General features: G+C 30.1%; 1 protein-coding gene across 8 annotated transcripts in view; it reads left to right on the forward strand.

Annotated features, from left to right (window-relative positions):
- LOC145286143 (formin-binding protein 1-like) overlaps positions 1-16,989 on the forward strand; it is a 262,792-nt gene that overhangs the window by 143,739 nt on the left and 102,064 nt on the right. For all 8 annotated transcript variants that reach the window (XM_080134867.1, XM_080134871.1, XM_080134869.1 and 5 more), the window contains exon 3: positions 4,056-4,106. In XM_080134867.1, the coding sequence (XP_079990993.1) occupies positions 4,056-4,106 (51 nt within the window). The remainder of the gene's footprint in view (positions 1-4,055; positions 4,107-16,989) is intronic.

The following is a 16,989-nucleotide window of genomic DNA, read 5'->3' on the forward strand; positions in this document are numbered from 1 at the left end:
TTCAAAATTCCATACAGCTTTCAGAGTTCGGCAAAATACATCTGTAGAAGGTCAGATTACATACGATTCGGATCAGACTTTTGTGTATCGTTAAGTTATGGAGAAGATTGAGTAATAGTTCAAGCTGGACTTTTTTTATTTATTTTATTTATTTTTATTTATTTTTATTTTTTTTTTATTTTTAGAATTGTGTAGTGAGGGCTAGCTGTGCGTGGAAGCCTTGGGCATGTGAGTGCCCATGTGGGCATGGTTTATGCAAGATGATCTTTAAAGATCAGGAGGCATGTAGTTTGATATGCATTAATTTGCATATCAATAAATTAGCTGCCTAGAAAAGACGTTATAAAAAGACTGAAGACAAGAGAACTGGATTCGAGTAGTTGGCAGTGAATAGAACCAAATGAATGTAGAATGTCATACATGCTGGCAGTTATTTTTTTCTTCTAATTAGATTAGACAAAGGAGTTCTTTTAGTGATTATCATTCAATGTGACCACATAAAACAAAAGCATACACGATCCATAGTTTTTATAGTATATAAATAATCTAGATAGATCAGTTTGTCTAGAGATTTTTTTTAGTTTTCCAACTTCTCGGTTGAACTGGCAGCTATTGATTATCTGCTTCATTGGAATTGTTGCTTACATTTTGGAGTTTGAATACAAAAGACGATAAACATCTATTTAGAAAATTAAATTACAGCTACAGTATTGTATTTCATTAACCTAAAATGCAATGTGATATTTAATAGTTTTTCTTTTAATTAACATAAGCTTTAACGATCAAATTTCAAATTTTCATCTTTGTTAAATCTTTTTCAATGTTAAGAAATTAGATCTATTGCATTTTTCAAACACTTCATTATTAGCAAATAGTAAGTAAAAAAAAAAAAAAAATTGCTCTTATAATTGTAAGAAATTTTCTGGATTTTTAGCCCTGAACCAAACAATTTTAAATAGTAAGTAATAAACTGAAAACAAATAGACCCAATGTCCTGTTCAATGTTCATTTGACCAATCAAAATTCTATTAACAATTTTATGTGCAATAAAATGAAAAAACTATAATCATAAAAATACTGTAATTTTGTCCACCCTTGTGCTCTTCAATTTCAAAACATTGTATCACAAGAATATGCTCAAGTTAAAATTAAATCCATTTTTAGTTAATGTTAGTCTCATATTTCAGATTCGTTGGGGTTTAGATTGACTATTTTGGAAAACAAAACAGATTACTACTGAATATTGCTGAAGTATCCTAGATAATTATCCAATATTGGAATGATCTAATGTTCAGAGAAATTTATAAATTTCTATTTCTTTCAAGAAATTAAAACATTTTATGATGGTAACATTTATAAAATTTTTATTATAAAAATTTTCATGAACATTCTTACTTAAAAACTGAATTTAGATCTTATTTTGCTTGGAAAAAATAACATTTAATGTGCTAGTTCACCAATAGTGTAAGTAGGATAGGAGATTGTTCTCGTTTTTTACCTCAGTTTAACAAAAAAAAAAAAAGAAAAAAAGACTCTTACCTAGATGTATTTTGAGATTTTGTTTTGATCTTTTACTGTAGCTTGCTGGCCTAGTAGAGTTTTAGATCAAAAAGTATGGCAACCAGCTGGCATAGCAAGGTTGCTGCCGATACTCTTGAAATGAGAAGGTGCGTGGGGTTCTGATTAGGTCACTTCAAGGATTGGGTTACAAAGAACTAGGAACAAACCAGGAGCATTTATATTTTTAAAAACCGACAGGAGCAATATACAGGAGAGGAGAAAAATTCTGCGCAGGAGGCTACAAGAGAATCAATAGCATATAAAGGTTAAAATATATGCAAAAGAAAACCTCATAAACAAGCAAGTTTTGCCCACTTATATTTAGCTGAGTGATCTGGCCAGTGACATTATCCTCCCTGTTTAGCCAGCAACATGGATTAGTCAAATATAACGATTTGTTTACATTCAAGGCTTCCTGAGTTCAATTGACTTGAATTGTTTGAGGGGAAAGCCATGCTTTCTGCTGATTCTGGTCAATATCCAAAATAACACCCAGCACCAAAGCAACTATCAAGCACTGGTGCAAACAATCCTTCTTTATGGCAATGAATTTTGGCCAATAAGAGTGGAAGATATTAGGCGATAAATTTTTCATCACTACTGCCTGCGTCACATCCTCAGTGTCCAATGACAGCACTCTCTCAAATAATGCAGTATGTTTCTGCTGTAAAGTTGATTCCTTCCCCCAAAAAGTCCTCCTCACAAGATATCTTTGCTTAGAGTCATGCCATTTGTCATCAGCCAGTCGAATTCATCTACAAAGGAATTTGCCTAGCTCACTTACAGGGTTGAAAGATGTGGTGGACAAAGAAAAACCCAGCTGATGAAAGTTAAAGCTGACCTGGAACCCAATTTGTGTCCCTGAATCTACATAGTTTGATATTTAAGCAGCTCTAGATCACAGTCGTTGAAATCGTCAGGCTTTGTCAGCTTTCATGAGGAACACAGTAGCAAGGATGGATGGAGTTGGTGCAACCTATTCTGAATGAATGTGGTTTAAATTACAAGCATAAAACCACCATACATCTTCCACTGTAGACACAATGCACAAAGTGGTTGTATTTTATCTTACGACTGCTGTCACCATTGGACGCATTGAATTTTGCATATATTGACAACTAAAAAATTTATATATTAAACAGCAAAAAAGAAAATCTCCAGTAAGTTGTATACAATTTAACTTAAAAAAAAAAAAAATGTTTCTAAGTCGGTCTCTAAAATTAAAACTATTGTCTTGAATATTGTCTCATTGGATGTTAATTTTATGCTACAATCTTATTTTTATTTAATACTAGCAGGGGTGCCCGGCGTTGCTCGGGTGTTTGGAGGTGTATGCTGTGCAAAAAAAGCAAAAAAACAAAAAAAATGGTTAATTTTTTAAAACTTTGACCCCTATTATGACCCCTTAAAATTTATTGTTTCGGGCTCAAATCACTTTATTAAGTTAGATCCATGTTCAAGAAACCTAAATCTAAAATTTCAAGTGTCTAGACCCAAAATTGTCGGAGGAGTTTAGAGTTCTTAAAGGTCAAATCGTTGAAATTTGACCCCTTAACAGCCAAATTTCTGGCTGACACCCGTCACATCGATTTTCCCAAATCTCAGTACCCGGTATTTCAAATTTCGAGTCTATAGACTAAAAATTGACAGTTATTGCGTAGGGAAATGTACACAGACAGACAGACAGACACGTTCACTTTTATAGATATATAGATAATACATTAAAAAATAAAAGTAAAAGTAAAAACTTCAAGTATTTTTTTTTCTCTCCTTTTCAATGCGGCTCTTTTAGAGGCTCTGTCTGTTAGTGAGTCATACTTAGGTTTTAAATAGCAGTTTAATCATAATCACTAAATGTCCATATTGAAATCTGTGAGGATGAGATGTAAGTAGTTTATTATTAGATGCATCCTTGCAACTCTGAGAATCTCCTTTTGAAATAGAATTTTCATGGCTAAATGTGCACATTGAAATAATGGATACATTAAATATCCATTTTTCTTTTACTAACTTCATGTATACATGTATATACTTTAATATTTTTGACCACAGACAGATTTTAAGCTAATTCTTAAATCCTTTGTAAACAAATGTTAAGTTGGTAGAAAACACCTTTGTATTTGTTTCAATGGAATCTATTGAATTTATCTCTACTTTTGTAAATGATGTTAATTTTAACGGTTTATCAAACAAATTCATAAAGAACAATTAATATGGATGAAGACTAATCTTTTGATTCTGTGTTTTTTTTTCTTTTTTATAAATGTTATACATAATATGCATTCAAGTGTGATAAACAAAACAAATATATATGCATACTTTATATTACTAATAAAAAAAAATTAAAAATGTTTAAGATTGTTGTAAAATAAGAAACTGTTGTCCTAATTTATAAACATTTTTCTCTGAAAAAAAAAAAAAAAATCCTATATATATATACACACGCACTTATTCCAATTTATTCATTATATATACTTTCCTTTTTTTTTCTTTAGAAAATTGGTAAAAGGCTGCCAACCAAAAAAAAAGGATGAAGTGGATTTCCAGTAAGTAAACTTTTTTGAAACGTGGTTTGGAATTTTTTTAAAAACTGTTTTTACTTAGAAAAATAAAAAAACAAACAAAATAAAAAAGCTGAATGATTTTCTCTCAAAGTAGTATGACAAAAACATATGCTTATCATTAACAGTTTATGGGTAAGATTACTTTCCGATTTTTAGGTCATTTTTATTTATCCTTTTTTTTTTTCCTTCATGAGTTTTTGTTCATTCATTTGCATCAATTATTAAATATAAACGCACGGTTTATGCCCAGAAACCATTTTTAATTGTTGATTAAGGAACTATTTTAATCAATGTGCAATAAGTGTTGTTTAGTAATGTTGGAACGAGTTTCCACTTTGGTATGCCTATATGCCCCAATTTGTCCCGTTACATAACAAAGGCTATATTAAGCATACAATTTGTATACATTATAATAGAACAACTCTACATGCAGCCAACATTTATATTTAAATGTTCTTAATCAAAAGTTGTTTGCTAAGATAAATTAACCATCCGATTAAGCATGTTGCTACAAGTTCTTGTAAAGAGATATGTGAAGCTCTATTTTAAAAGGAAAAACTATGTACAAATATTAGTTTTATGACATTTGAATTTGCTATTAAAATCATTTTAACTCGAAAATCCTGGCTAACAACTTATGAACATCCATTGTTTAGACTTGAAATTCATTCCAAAATAACTTTACCCTCATTTTTATAGCAAAGTGTAACATCTGATACTACACTTTCGTCTTTTCTGTCCTCCATCAATGAATGCAGAAATCCTAGATTGAGGAATTTTTTCTTCGAATCCAGCCCCTCTTTTAGGAGTTGAGTTTTAATTTGGGGAAAATCTTTTATCTAATTCTGCTCTTGTGGTGAGGTAAATAGATAACCTCAGCAGGTGATAATATATAAACAGAATCGGAAGTTTGACAAAATCCGCGTGTTTTTAATGATTCTTGAAATATTGAGAGAACTTATCAAAGTAGACAAAACTCTTGATTATTTCAGCAATTTGGATTCTCGTGCCCTGCCACATCCTATGATAAAGAGCAATGACATACAAAATACTGACATTTAACATAAATCGTTAGCATGTTTGTATAAGAGCATCATTATTTGCAAAATTATGCATAAAATAATCCTTTTGTCTTACGATTTTAGTTATGGTTTTAATTATAAGATAGAAAAATTAGTATGATCTGTTGATGAATATTGTTACTTTTATGCCAATAAAAATATTTGCCATGTGGCAAAGTAACTAAAGTAGCTATGAGAGGGATTTTAAGTCTGAATTCAAAAGTGCCATCCAAACTATCACCTGTTTCCTATGACGAGGGAGGGGGGTATTAATCCATACAACCAGATAGTTTTTTTTTTATCATATCTATTTTGTTGAAAAAAAAGAGGGGTGTACAACTTATAGGATTTTAAGTTTCAACATATTGTAAGATGTTTTATTTTATTGCAAAACTGATTTTTAGATAATATATTCCTACATTGAATTCTTTCTAAAAATGTAACTACTTTCTTACAAGAAATTAATAGAAACAACAAAGGAAGGTTTCAATGAGCGAAACAAAAATAATAGCAAAAAAGTTCCATGGTAATGCTGGATGGAGCTATTTTAAAATAACCCTCAAAATGGTTGATTATGATTTACAAGTAGATAAACCAAAATAAGGGTATAAACTCTCATTTCTTACAAGTGACAGGTAAAATAGCTATTCACCTATAATAAATCATTTATAATAATAAATCTTTAGGGCATTAAATAACCATACAAAGGTTTGATATGTTTTTTTTTAACATTTTATTGGCATTTAAAGCAAAGCTTTATAAATGTGATGCATTTCTAGTTCACTGGTGATGTTATGTATAGGAATCAACTGAGTGATGCAATGTTTGAAGTGTGCAGAATTTAAAAATGGACTTAAAAAAGTTCAAATCAATTTATCTTAAAACCAGTGCTATAATCTATCAATCACTTAAAATTAAATCTTCAAAGTAATGAAATTAATTTTAGTTTTCAAAAGCTAAAAAATTAAATTTGAAGGATTGTTATATCCATTTGGTAGATAATATAACCCTCCTCCCTTTTCGCGTGTGTGATTGTCAAGTATATCAACCTTATTTCAAAATACGATTTGTAAAATATTAAAGGAACACTTTAAGCTTGCCATCATATTTGGTTTAACATTTATTATACACGCTGGCATGAGTTGGATGACTTCAATTATTTCCAAACTAACCTATCTTTGGCCAAGTCTTTATTCCTCTTTCTATCAAATCCATCCCTATTATTTTTCTCCTATTTTTTCTTTGCCTTCCCTTGTCAACTCAGCTGTTATACAGTTGATTTACTACAGTAGATTAGTACATTATTAAATCTAGATCATATCCTGTCTAGAAATCTAAGAACTCTCCTCCATTCTTGCAATGTGACCAAACCAATTAAGTCTCCTGTTCTGCACACCTCTATATTATCCAGATTTAATTGTTTTTAGATTTGCATTATGCATCCACTGTATCATTCTTATCATTTCTCTGCATGCAACATATCTTCAACCCTCATTGTGTGTGTGTGTGTGTGTGTGTGTGTGTGTGTGTGTGTGTGTGTGTGTGTGTGTTTCTATCTATATTATTTGGGGGGAGGGGGTGATGTTTGATCTACACTGTTGGTAGCCATGGTTTAATATACTGTTTTATTTTTAAATCCTCCAAAACAGGATTTCATGATAAACAACTGATCTCTGAAAACGTAGGACTATTGTTAGTTTGAGAAAACAGAGTTGTTCAATGATTGCAGGAGATTAAATGAGTTATTGACAAAATAATTTTCCAAATAAGGACTAAAAATCAAATTTTTATACAAATATTTTATAGTTTTTAAGATTAAAGAGCTTCCAAGACTCTCTCTCTCTCTCTCTCTATATATATATATATATATGTATGACTACTTCATTTAACGACATAAATTAATATACGAAAGTATAGATTTATGCGTAAACTTGAAGTATTTACTTCATAATAAACCTGATGAATTCTAGCGTGGATGAAATGAAGAATATTCTGTGTAGCTTAATAACCATATATATTTTATAATATATATATATATATATATATATATATATATAGGACAGAACTTAACTAATTTCTGTCCCATTCTTATGAAGAAATCTGTTAGTATACACATACTCTTTTGTGATTTTATTAGTTTAATGAAATGAATTTCTTCAATATCATTCAATAGTTTTAGAAAAAAAAAAAATCTGTATATGAGGTAAAAATAAAATACACTCAAGAATTATATGTATTCTTCAAACAACTGTTCTCATCTCGAGTATCATTTTCACAATGTTTCAGTCAATGTAACCTCTGACCTTGTTGTTGAACTCAAGAACATGCTACTGCCATGAAGTAAATAAAGGGTTCTGTTTGAAATTCAATCCAGATTCACGAGTTTGACTGAAACCTTCCTGAATTTGACAAGATACACCTGGAGAAGGTCTGAGGTTACATTGACTGAAATGTGAAAATAACACTCAGGATGAGAACAGTAGTCTGAAGAAGCTAAATAACATGAATTAACAATTCTCATCCCCAAACTTCAGAAACGTACACTCAAGAAGTTTCAAACTGTGCAGAGTGACATAATAGACAGTGTTGCTTCAGATAACTAGAGATGTGCTGGAACTTTTAAGCAGTCTCTTGGGGCTCATTTCTGTCACCCATTCAATGTTTCGTATGGAACGTGAAGTATTGAGGCTGAGGATTCCTGACGTTTCTACTGAAGTAGTCTGGAAATCAAATGGTGAGTTGTATTTGTCATCTTGTTTGGTTTTGATGAACTGAACTGTGGTACTGTAATTGACAGCAATTTTCACAATTCTTGATAGCGTGAAAGGGTTAGAGAAAAATCACATCTCATGAGTGGCCTTTTTTAGCTCTAAAGACAATGAGTATAATGCGACTACTGCCACTGTCTGGATAATTGCTTCATGTTTATATGACTGAAGGTCATTTATTCATTTGAATATTTTCTGACGCTAACCTCTTGCACATTACATTTAACTTATTTTTCTGTACTGAAAAATTTGCTCAGTTTAAATTTCAATATGATTTAAATGTACATAGATGTTTACAAGAAAACGGTATGAGTATCATTTAGTTTGTAATATTATTATTACTAACAAAATAGGAAATATAGATTTAGAAAACTTCAATTTATTGAATACTTTTAATGAGAAATATATTGTATTCAAAAGAAGTGTTTGATTCTCTTGATTCAATTGCTGCCAAACATTTTATAAACTAACAAAAGTATAGTTTGGTAATAAATGGAGTTCATCCGGTTCAGTCAGATCTATTTTAATTTTTCCAATTCAGTTCTTATCCTAATGGGAAAATAGGAAGATTTATCTCTAATCTTTGTATATAACTGGACATTATTTTATTTAAGCTAAGCAAATGAATTAATAAAAAAAATTCTGAGCATATGTGAACTCCTGTGCTTTGCCTATTGTTGAATTCTGTTTAAATACTTTCACACTTTTTATGAAAGAAACTATAAATCTTGTCTGTTTAAACATGTTATTTTTTTCTCTTTTTCACCAGTTTATACTCTTAATATATTTTTTTCTCTCTTTTTATAGTTAAAATGATTTTCTTTATTTTCCTTTTTTTCGGTTGGTTTAAGTTGTCATTTGTATATTTCCAACTATTGGATTGAAAGAAAACTTGCATAGCTTAGATTATTTTTATTCAGACTTTCTCAACCTCTCAAAAGCTATAAAAATTTGTCACAAGACAAAGTTTACATGGATTATTCATAGAACAGTGTAGATATGGCAGAAATATAACATTTAGTTTTACAGTTAATTTAAAAAAAAATTTCAACCTTATTGAATTTAACACAATTTTAAAAACTTCCTAAATTGTTTCAAAAATACATCAATGTAAGAAAAACCATTTAAACATTTTATTCAATAGGTAAGTTTATTGTGAATTAAAAAGAATTTTTTTTTTGTACCAAAGATAAATATAAATGCATTTAATAAAATTGTCTTCCAATTAAAAAATATTGAATCTTTCAACGAAACATTATTCCATTCAACACTACTTCTAGTCAATACATAAAATAACTGTTAAAAGCAAAACAATTGCTAGTATATATAATTTATGCGGGTATTATCTGAAAGATTTTTCTTTGCCGCGATTGTTCTTGTTTGAAAAGATGTAAATGAATAAAAATTGTTTAAAGTAACATTCTTTAGCAGCCTTTAATTGACACTTATTCCTATTATCACCTTTTCTATGCCTTCAGCTGGTTTCATCGTTAAATTGAAAATTACTTTTGCTGAAACATTTTAGTTGGTTAAATTGATTTAGTGATATAATGACCAATTTGTGGTATTTAATAGCTATTTGCAATTTGCAAACTCATTATCAGATTCTTGTAAACAAATGCTATTTCTTGCTATTTTAGTATTTGTCTTTGGTTTTAATCCAGGCTATAGGAGTAAGTTTGACTCATAAGAATACTAGGAGTTTGGGTCAGATTTTTGTTTTGAATTTCCAAAGAATCAACAGGCAGTCATGATATTGAATGACTTATAAAAAAATAAATAAAATAGGGGTCTGAGTGGGATATTTTGGAATTCTAGGGGTCGTACTTGGGCTTTATATCAGACCACAAAACACTATACAGTATAATGACATTGACACACTGGTTCTCGTTAGATCACCAAAGTTAAGCACTGTTGAGTTTAGTCAGTATCAGATGAGTGACCATTTGGGAATACCAAGTGCTATATGTAGGAGGACGTCAACACCTCTCTGAAATAGTTGCAAAAGCCCATCGTCCTCTTCTCTGATAGGGTATATATTCATGTGACTGGGGATCATTCGTGAATTTCATACTCTCATGAGACTTCATTCTTCGGAGGAAGCAGGTTCAATTCACCTAGTGCTGCTTTGGTGCAGTACTTTAGATAAGCACAGATTTTGTTGTCATATTTTAAAAATTAAAGCATTTTAAGTCCTCAAAATTCAACCATTTTGTGTAGAAATGAATATCCTTTCACATACATGAATATTTTACATGATTTATTTAAATAAAGCAATAAAAATATAAGCACCATTAAACGGACTTTTCCATGAGATTTTATACTCCTCTTTTAAAAATTTGTTACCACATCCATATGAGGAATTTTATGAAATTTGGAAGCTAATCTTTGTCGGGGTGGGGTGGGGGATAAAAGTTGCCCAACTCCTTTTTTCTTGTCTTCTGAATAAGACTTTAACATGAAAAGTATTGAACATTTCTTTTTAAAATATTTTTTATTTACTTTTATGCATTAAAATTATAATTGTATGTTAATTTCGTTTTCTAATAGCAACTTTTAATTACCTAATCTAAAAAAAACCCAAATATTGTCTTTATTTCTGCTAAAGTCACCAATTTGACTCTTGCTAAATGCATTATCAGCAATAATAGTATCAACCAGCAGCAGCAGTTTATTGCGAGGGAGGGGGTCTTAAAATTAAAGTAAATGCTGTTTGTGTGTTTTTTTTTCTAGGAGAAATGAAAAATATTGGTTTTCAAATACTCAACTGTTGAACTTTAATTTTAGTCAGAAATGACTTTCTAGAGCCAATAAAAGAAAATAAACAACATATGAACACCCTAAAAATCTTGATAAAAAGAAAAAAACATTTAATGGGGAGAAATCCACTTTATATATAAATTTAACAAAATGATCCCTCATTTCCCAGCCATCTTGCTTTTTAGAGCAGTTAGCCCTCCAAATTCTGTTGATATTTAGCTGAAAAGTTAGCATAGAGAAAACCTCATTAAAAACACTATTACTAACCCTAAGTTGAAGTGATAAACCACACCCACTCTCGGAAGCCGTGGACAAACCCACTTCCTAAAAATGCCTATCTTGAATGTAAATCTGAGAAGCCACCCCCCAACAAAACTTCCTTAGCCCTAGGTATGAATAAAGCCTCCTTCTCTCATAAAAATACCTTAACTCTATCACTAACCATAAGTCCAAATGGCAAGCTCCAATCCAACAAAATCCCTCTTAAAACCACACATAATCCTCTAAGAAAAAAAGTGGCCTCTAAAGTAAAATGCCCAGCATTTATCTCCCATACAAAAAATAAAATTGGTTAATTGCCCTAAAATGCTAGAATGATCTGAAAATGGTAGATTATTTTACATTTAATTTATGTGAAACCAATCCTCCATTCTAAATTCTAAAATCATTTTTTTTAATTTATGCTAAAATTTTCAGAATGTTTACTCGTAATTACCTAAAATGGTAGAATTTCATATTTTGGGGAGGGATTTAGTGGAAGTTGTTAGTCTATAACAACACCAAAGGAGTCTTGCAGTACATTCATTTTTAACCAGTTGTTTCCTGTGTATAAAATGCATTATAATTCAACGTTGAGTTCTAAGTATTTTTTAATGGATATATGGTATTTTTAAGTGTTGCAACCTATTTATGTGCATCCACTGCAGATTGCTTGAAAATCATTAATTTCTTGATATTTTCAGTGGCATGTTCTGATTCCTTGCACAAAAATATGACAAATTTCATTGCTTAATCTTTCGTTTTAACAAAGATGTAAATTTTTTTTTTTTGAAAAAGTAGTGCAAAATAAATGTCACAAAACCTGATTTTAGTGTAGAACAAGTGAAACATGCATGGTCCTCTGGGAGTGCACAGTGAACAAGACATAAAAAAATGTCTAAGTTCAGCATTGCCTCTCCCCTCCCCCATTTAGCCTCAAAAGTCACCAGGGGGGGTCAAATCCTGGTGAAAATGAATAAATGGTGCAGTTTTAGGCCTTAACATATGTAAATTTGAGTTCTGCACCATACAAAAAAAGAAATGACTAAGTTTTCCCAGAAAACCGTTCTGTTACTTTATTTTACTCATATCATGTTTAATGTTTGTGCAAAATTTCAAAAAAAATTCTAAGGCGTAGTTATTTAAAAAAGTGTGGAGAGACGAATGAACAAGGGTGAATTTACAGATCCACTCTCCTTTTGTTGGGGGACCCAAAATATCCAACCATGCAGAAAAATAGTCATAACTTCATTTTTAGTCAGATTTTTACAAATTTAAAGATTTAACCATTGAGATATCAAACAATTCATACTAAAAATTTAGAAATGCTTGATTTCAATTTTGGTTTCATAGAATGAATAAATTTATTTTCTAACATTCTTTTCAATGTAACAAAACGCTGAAAAGATATCATTTCCAAATTTCACATCAAAATGATACATTTTGTGGTTTCAACTATCGCAATTATTTTCTTTTGAAGTCATCTAAAAAGATCTATAATACTTTGACTTGTTATTCTTGTATTTAATCTGTGCATATTACATTTCTATATTGCAAACATTCTTTAGGCTTAAAAGACGAAATTCATATTAAAGAATATCTGCTGCTTTTCCCACTGCCATTTTCAAGTAACTTCATAATCTCCATTTTAACCTTGACTTTTATTTATATCTTTTTTTTTTTTTTTTTTTTTTCTTCGGTTTCTGAACAGTTTCTTTTTATTTTTCTTGCAACCTTTAAAAGAATTGATTTTTTTTTTACACATTTAAATGGAATTCTTTAAATACATTTATGATTAGTAGTGAATCTACTTGAGTTTTTCTAAAGAGTTTCATTGTACAAGTATCTTTTTTTTAATTATATTTAAAAAAAAATCAGATAATACTAATAAATTCCTTTTTCTAAAATGTAAACATGAAAAATTCTTACATTTCTGATTTGTAAAGGAGGTGTTTTCTAATGGAAAGAATCCGTCTTTACTTAACTTCCCAGTGTTACACAAGGTTGGTTTTTAGTGTGTGTGTGTGGGTGGGGGGTGGGGTAAGGGGGTCCAGTGCCTCCAGAAGGCAATACTTGGGGTGAGCTGAAAATAAAAAAATTTTCCAGTCTAGAAAGATTTATTTACTATCCAAAAATAAACAAGATGAAGCACTTCAGAACAGATACTACACCTTGCTCCTAGCCAAAAGACTAATTATATAAGATCATAATTAAATTATCAAATATTGTTGATTGGATTTAAATTGTCTTTTTAAATGCGTTACAAATAATTACATAAATCTTTTATGGATATGATATAGTCCACAATTTACTGCTGAAATAAACTGAACTTAATCCATGTTGCAAACTCTGCATGTTAAAAGCAAGTCACTCTATGATTAGAAACCGCCAAGTCTGATAGTGATGAAGAAGTGAGATGGAAGAGAGAAAAAAATTTGAAAATAGGGAGATATTTTAGTAACAGACTTGTTTGTCCTAATATTTTTTCATCTTTTCTCTTCTTAATGTAGGAGAAATCCTTCTAGACTAAGCAGTTTTGTTTCAATCCCCACCCTGCTGTATTATCCTCCGATTAAAATATGATCATGTCATGGGAAGCAAGCAAATAAGCACTTATAAACAAAAGTTAGCAGTTTAAGCTGAAGATTTAAGATTTCGCAACATATTAGAATTTTGAAAAATGGTGAGTTTGCAAAGTTCAAATGAAAATAGGGGCAATGTAAGATGGAAAACACCCCCCCCCTCTCACATACATACATACACTATTGAATGTTATGATAAAGTTGTGAGAAAAAAAACTTTGAGAGAAAGTGAGTATTTTGAAAAATACGTCACTCATTCTCTCCAATTAGTGCAACAAATGTAGGTTATGAATAAAACGTTCGAATGTAATGGATAAATGAATGCTACAGCTGTATGTCCAATTATACCTACCTAGTCTCAAAAGAAATAAATTTATCCTTTATCTTGATGAGCGCACCTTTACCTCTTGCAGTTAGAAACAAGCAGTTGTCTGAAACAGTATTCAAAAATGGTCTAGTTGGGAACATCTTGTTCAAATCAATCATTTTGTTTTGTGGAAGTTTAAGAAATTATGTTTTAGTTTTGTGATAAGTTTTTGAAATATTTTTATTCTAAAATTAAAGAAAACTAACTTTTTGAAAAGGGGCGCAGGAATTTTAGTTTTTTTTTTTTATTATTTTTATTTATCATTTTTTTTTATTTTTTATTTTATTTTATTTTTTATTAATCTTCAACGTTGAGCTCCAACAGTATTATGCCAATTTTTCTTTTTATTAGTTTTTTTTTTTTTATACAGGAAAGAACTGAAATAAAATGTATTCATGCTAATAACTAGAGGAAACTTAATGCTTAGTGGAGGTTGTTCAAGCAATATACAGAAATACTAAGTCGTATTAGAATAAACAGCACATTTAGTGAAAGTTTTAATGTTAAAGTAGGAGTACATATTGCCTCTGTACTGAGTCTTGTTTTTATTTGTGTCTGAGAAAAATTGCCCGATCAGTTGTGTATGGTTAGTTTGGAAAAGAGGATCTCTGCTGATGATTTATTACTTTCCTGTGAAACAAAGAAAGGTTTACTCGAGTTAAAAACTTGGAGCAAGGTAAAAATGTTGGTCATCAGTTGTAGTGTTGGAAATGGAAAAATTCCCATGCTGAGGTCATAATAAGGGAGTATCCATCAAATTCATAATATCTCCAAACATTTATTCAATGTGTAAATGTACATTTTGTATATGAATAGTTTGTAGATTCATTTGTTATATAGTCGTATATATTTTAATACATGATATGCAAACGATAGATTCTATTTGATCAATAGATAAGACCCCGGCAGGTATTATCATATGAAGCAAGACTGGATCAAGGAGTAATAGTAACTAAGGAGTTATTTTACACTCCCTAAAGCACCTAACTTGGAATTCCACCATTAATATATCCTCCATAAGGATAATAAAGAAGTAAAGAAACATTTTTAGTTATATAAAAAGAATTTCTTGACAGATATATCATGAATTTTTGAATTAAATCAAAGAGCAAGTAGTGCTAGTGACCTAATGGGTCATGGTTAGTTTAGTGATGTTATGCAATTCAACATTTATATAAAACATCAGAAAGTGATTAAAAACTGGACCTGAGGGGAAAGGAATAAAGTCTTGGTCAAAGATAGTTTAGTTTGATAGTAAATTAAACTAAAACAAAAAAAAAACAAACTCAAAAACCCTCCACCTCATGACTTAAAAACCAAACAAATTAACCAGACCCCCTCCTTTTCTAGTTCAGAATATTTTGCTTTCTTTATATTTGTTTTCTGAAGCTTGTCGTTTGCATCTATGTGTGCATAATAAGAAATACAGTAACATTATTCTAAAGTGAATTTTAAATATGGATAAATTATAGCCTTTCACTTATACGATTTCCTGTTACATAGACTTTGTTGACTATTAGCCTGGTTTTATGTGGCTGCTTTGGTTGGTTGCTCGATTGTCTATTTTCTTTGTAATAACAAAATAGTGTCATTTGTAACTTATTTAACATAGGATTGACCCCCATTTGCTGTTTGGACTCTACCTGCTAATGTATATTCAACTAATCCTAGCTTTCATATAACTCATCTTTACTTGCTTTGACTCATTTTTCTGGAATCTCAAGTATTTCTCTTGATATCTCTCCAATATTCCAGCACTCACTATAAATCCACCTGTTGAAGTAGATAACATTTCTGCATCTGGATAACTGAATATAACTTTAGAAAAAAATATTTTATCACCTTTGCTTTAAATCAGTTCTAAAGTTTTCATAATTGTTCTGCTCGTCTACAAAATGGTATATACATTTTTGTAAAGTAGCTTTCTTGATTATTGGCATTTAATTTCAATGATGTGCCATTTTTTTTTTTTTTTTTTTCCTGTTTAGAGATCCTAAGTTTTTATGACAATTTTTTTTTTATGATGCAGAAGTAATTTGGTAAATTATGCGGTTTAGATTTTTGTCAACAATTTAATAAACATTTTTTTTCTTTAACAATTTATTTTTATTTACAAATCAAAGATCTTTTTGTTTTTAAACAGAAGTGAAGGGCATTTTTTTTATTGGCTGGTTAAACTTTTTTCATTGGAAGAAACAAGGAAAAATAGGTCCCTTTTTTTACTTGAAATAGCCAAAAAAAAATGCTTTCTTCATTTCAGTTTCAAAACTAACAAAAAAAAATTTATTAATAATAAAAAAAGAATTATGGATAGTGGATAAAGTGCTTGGTAAAATTCGGTTGTAAAGTTACTCTACTGGAGGTTGAAGGTTCAATTCTCAGTGCGAGCATTCAAAATACAATTGTGAATTACTTAGAACTTCTACTTAGTCATGGCTAATAGAATGAGTATGCTACCTCTGTGTTCTGTTCGAAGTTTGATAGAAAAATTGCTTAAGTTCGACAGAAAGATTCTGAGTTTCGTAAGGTTGGAGATTACATCAACCGAAATGTGAAAACAACACTAAAGATGAGAACAGTAATCCGAAGAATACAAATAATCAATCCTCATCTCCAACATTCAGAAACGTAATAATAATAAAAAAATCTTTTAAACACAAAAATTCTAAAATAAGTTGAAGTTCTCTTATTTTGCCAGCCAAAATTTACCAAATTTTATGTATTAAATTTGGAAATGAAGAATATTTAAACTTAGATGGTCCATTTTATTTATGTTTAGTATGTATTACATTATCAAACTATACCTTAGGTCTGTAATTTGATAGGCAAGGGAAACCGATATTATTTAAGTAACTGAGTTATTTCAATGTTATCAAAAGATCTTACATGCTAAAGAAGTTTAGGGCATATTGAACATGTGGTGATGGAGTTGTTGAGTTATGTTTAATGCTGAGGCTAATCACTAAATAGAAACTCTTAAAAAGGTTTGTGGAATGTGATTAATGATATTTTAGATTTTGGGAGGCAACTAAACTCTGGTATTTGCCGTTTATTTATATTTATTTTTCT

Source organism: Euprymna scolopes, chromosome 10, assembly GCF_053919585.1.
Source record: "Euprymna scolopes isolate OS-2025 chromosome 10, ASM5391958v1, whole genome shotgun sequence".
In the NCBI taxonomy this organism is placed as follows: Eukaryota; Metazoa; Mollusca; class Cephalopoda; order Sepiida; family Sepiolidae; genus Euprymna; species Euprymna scolopes.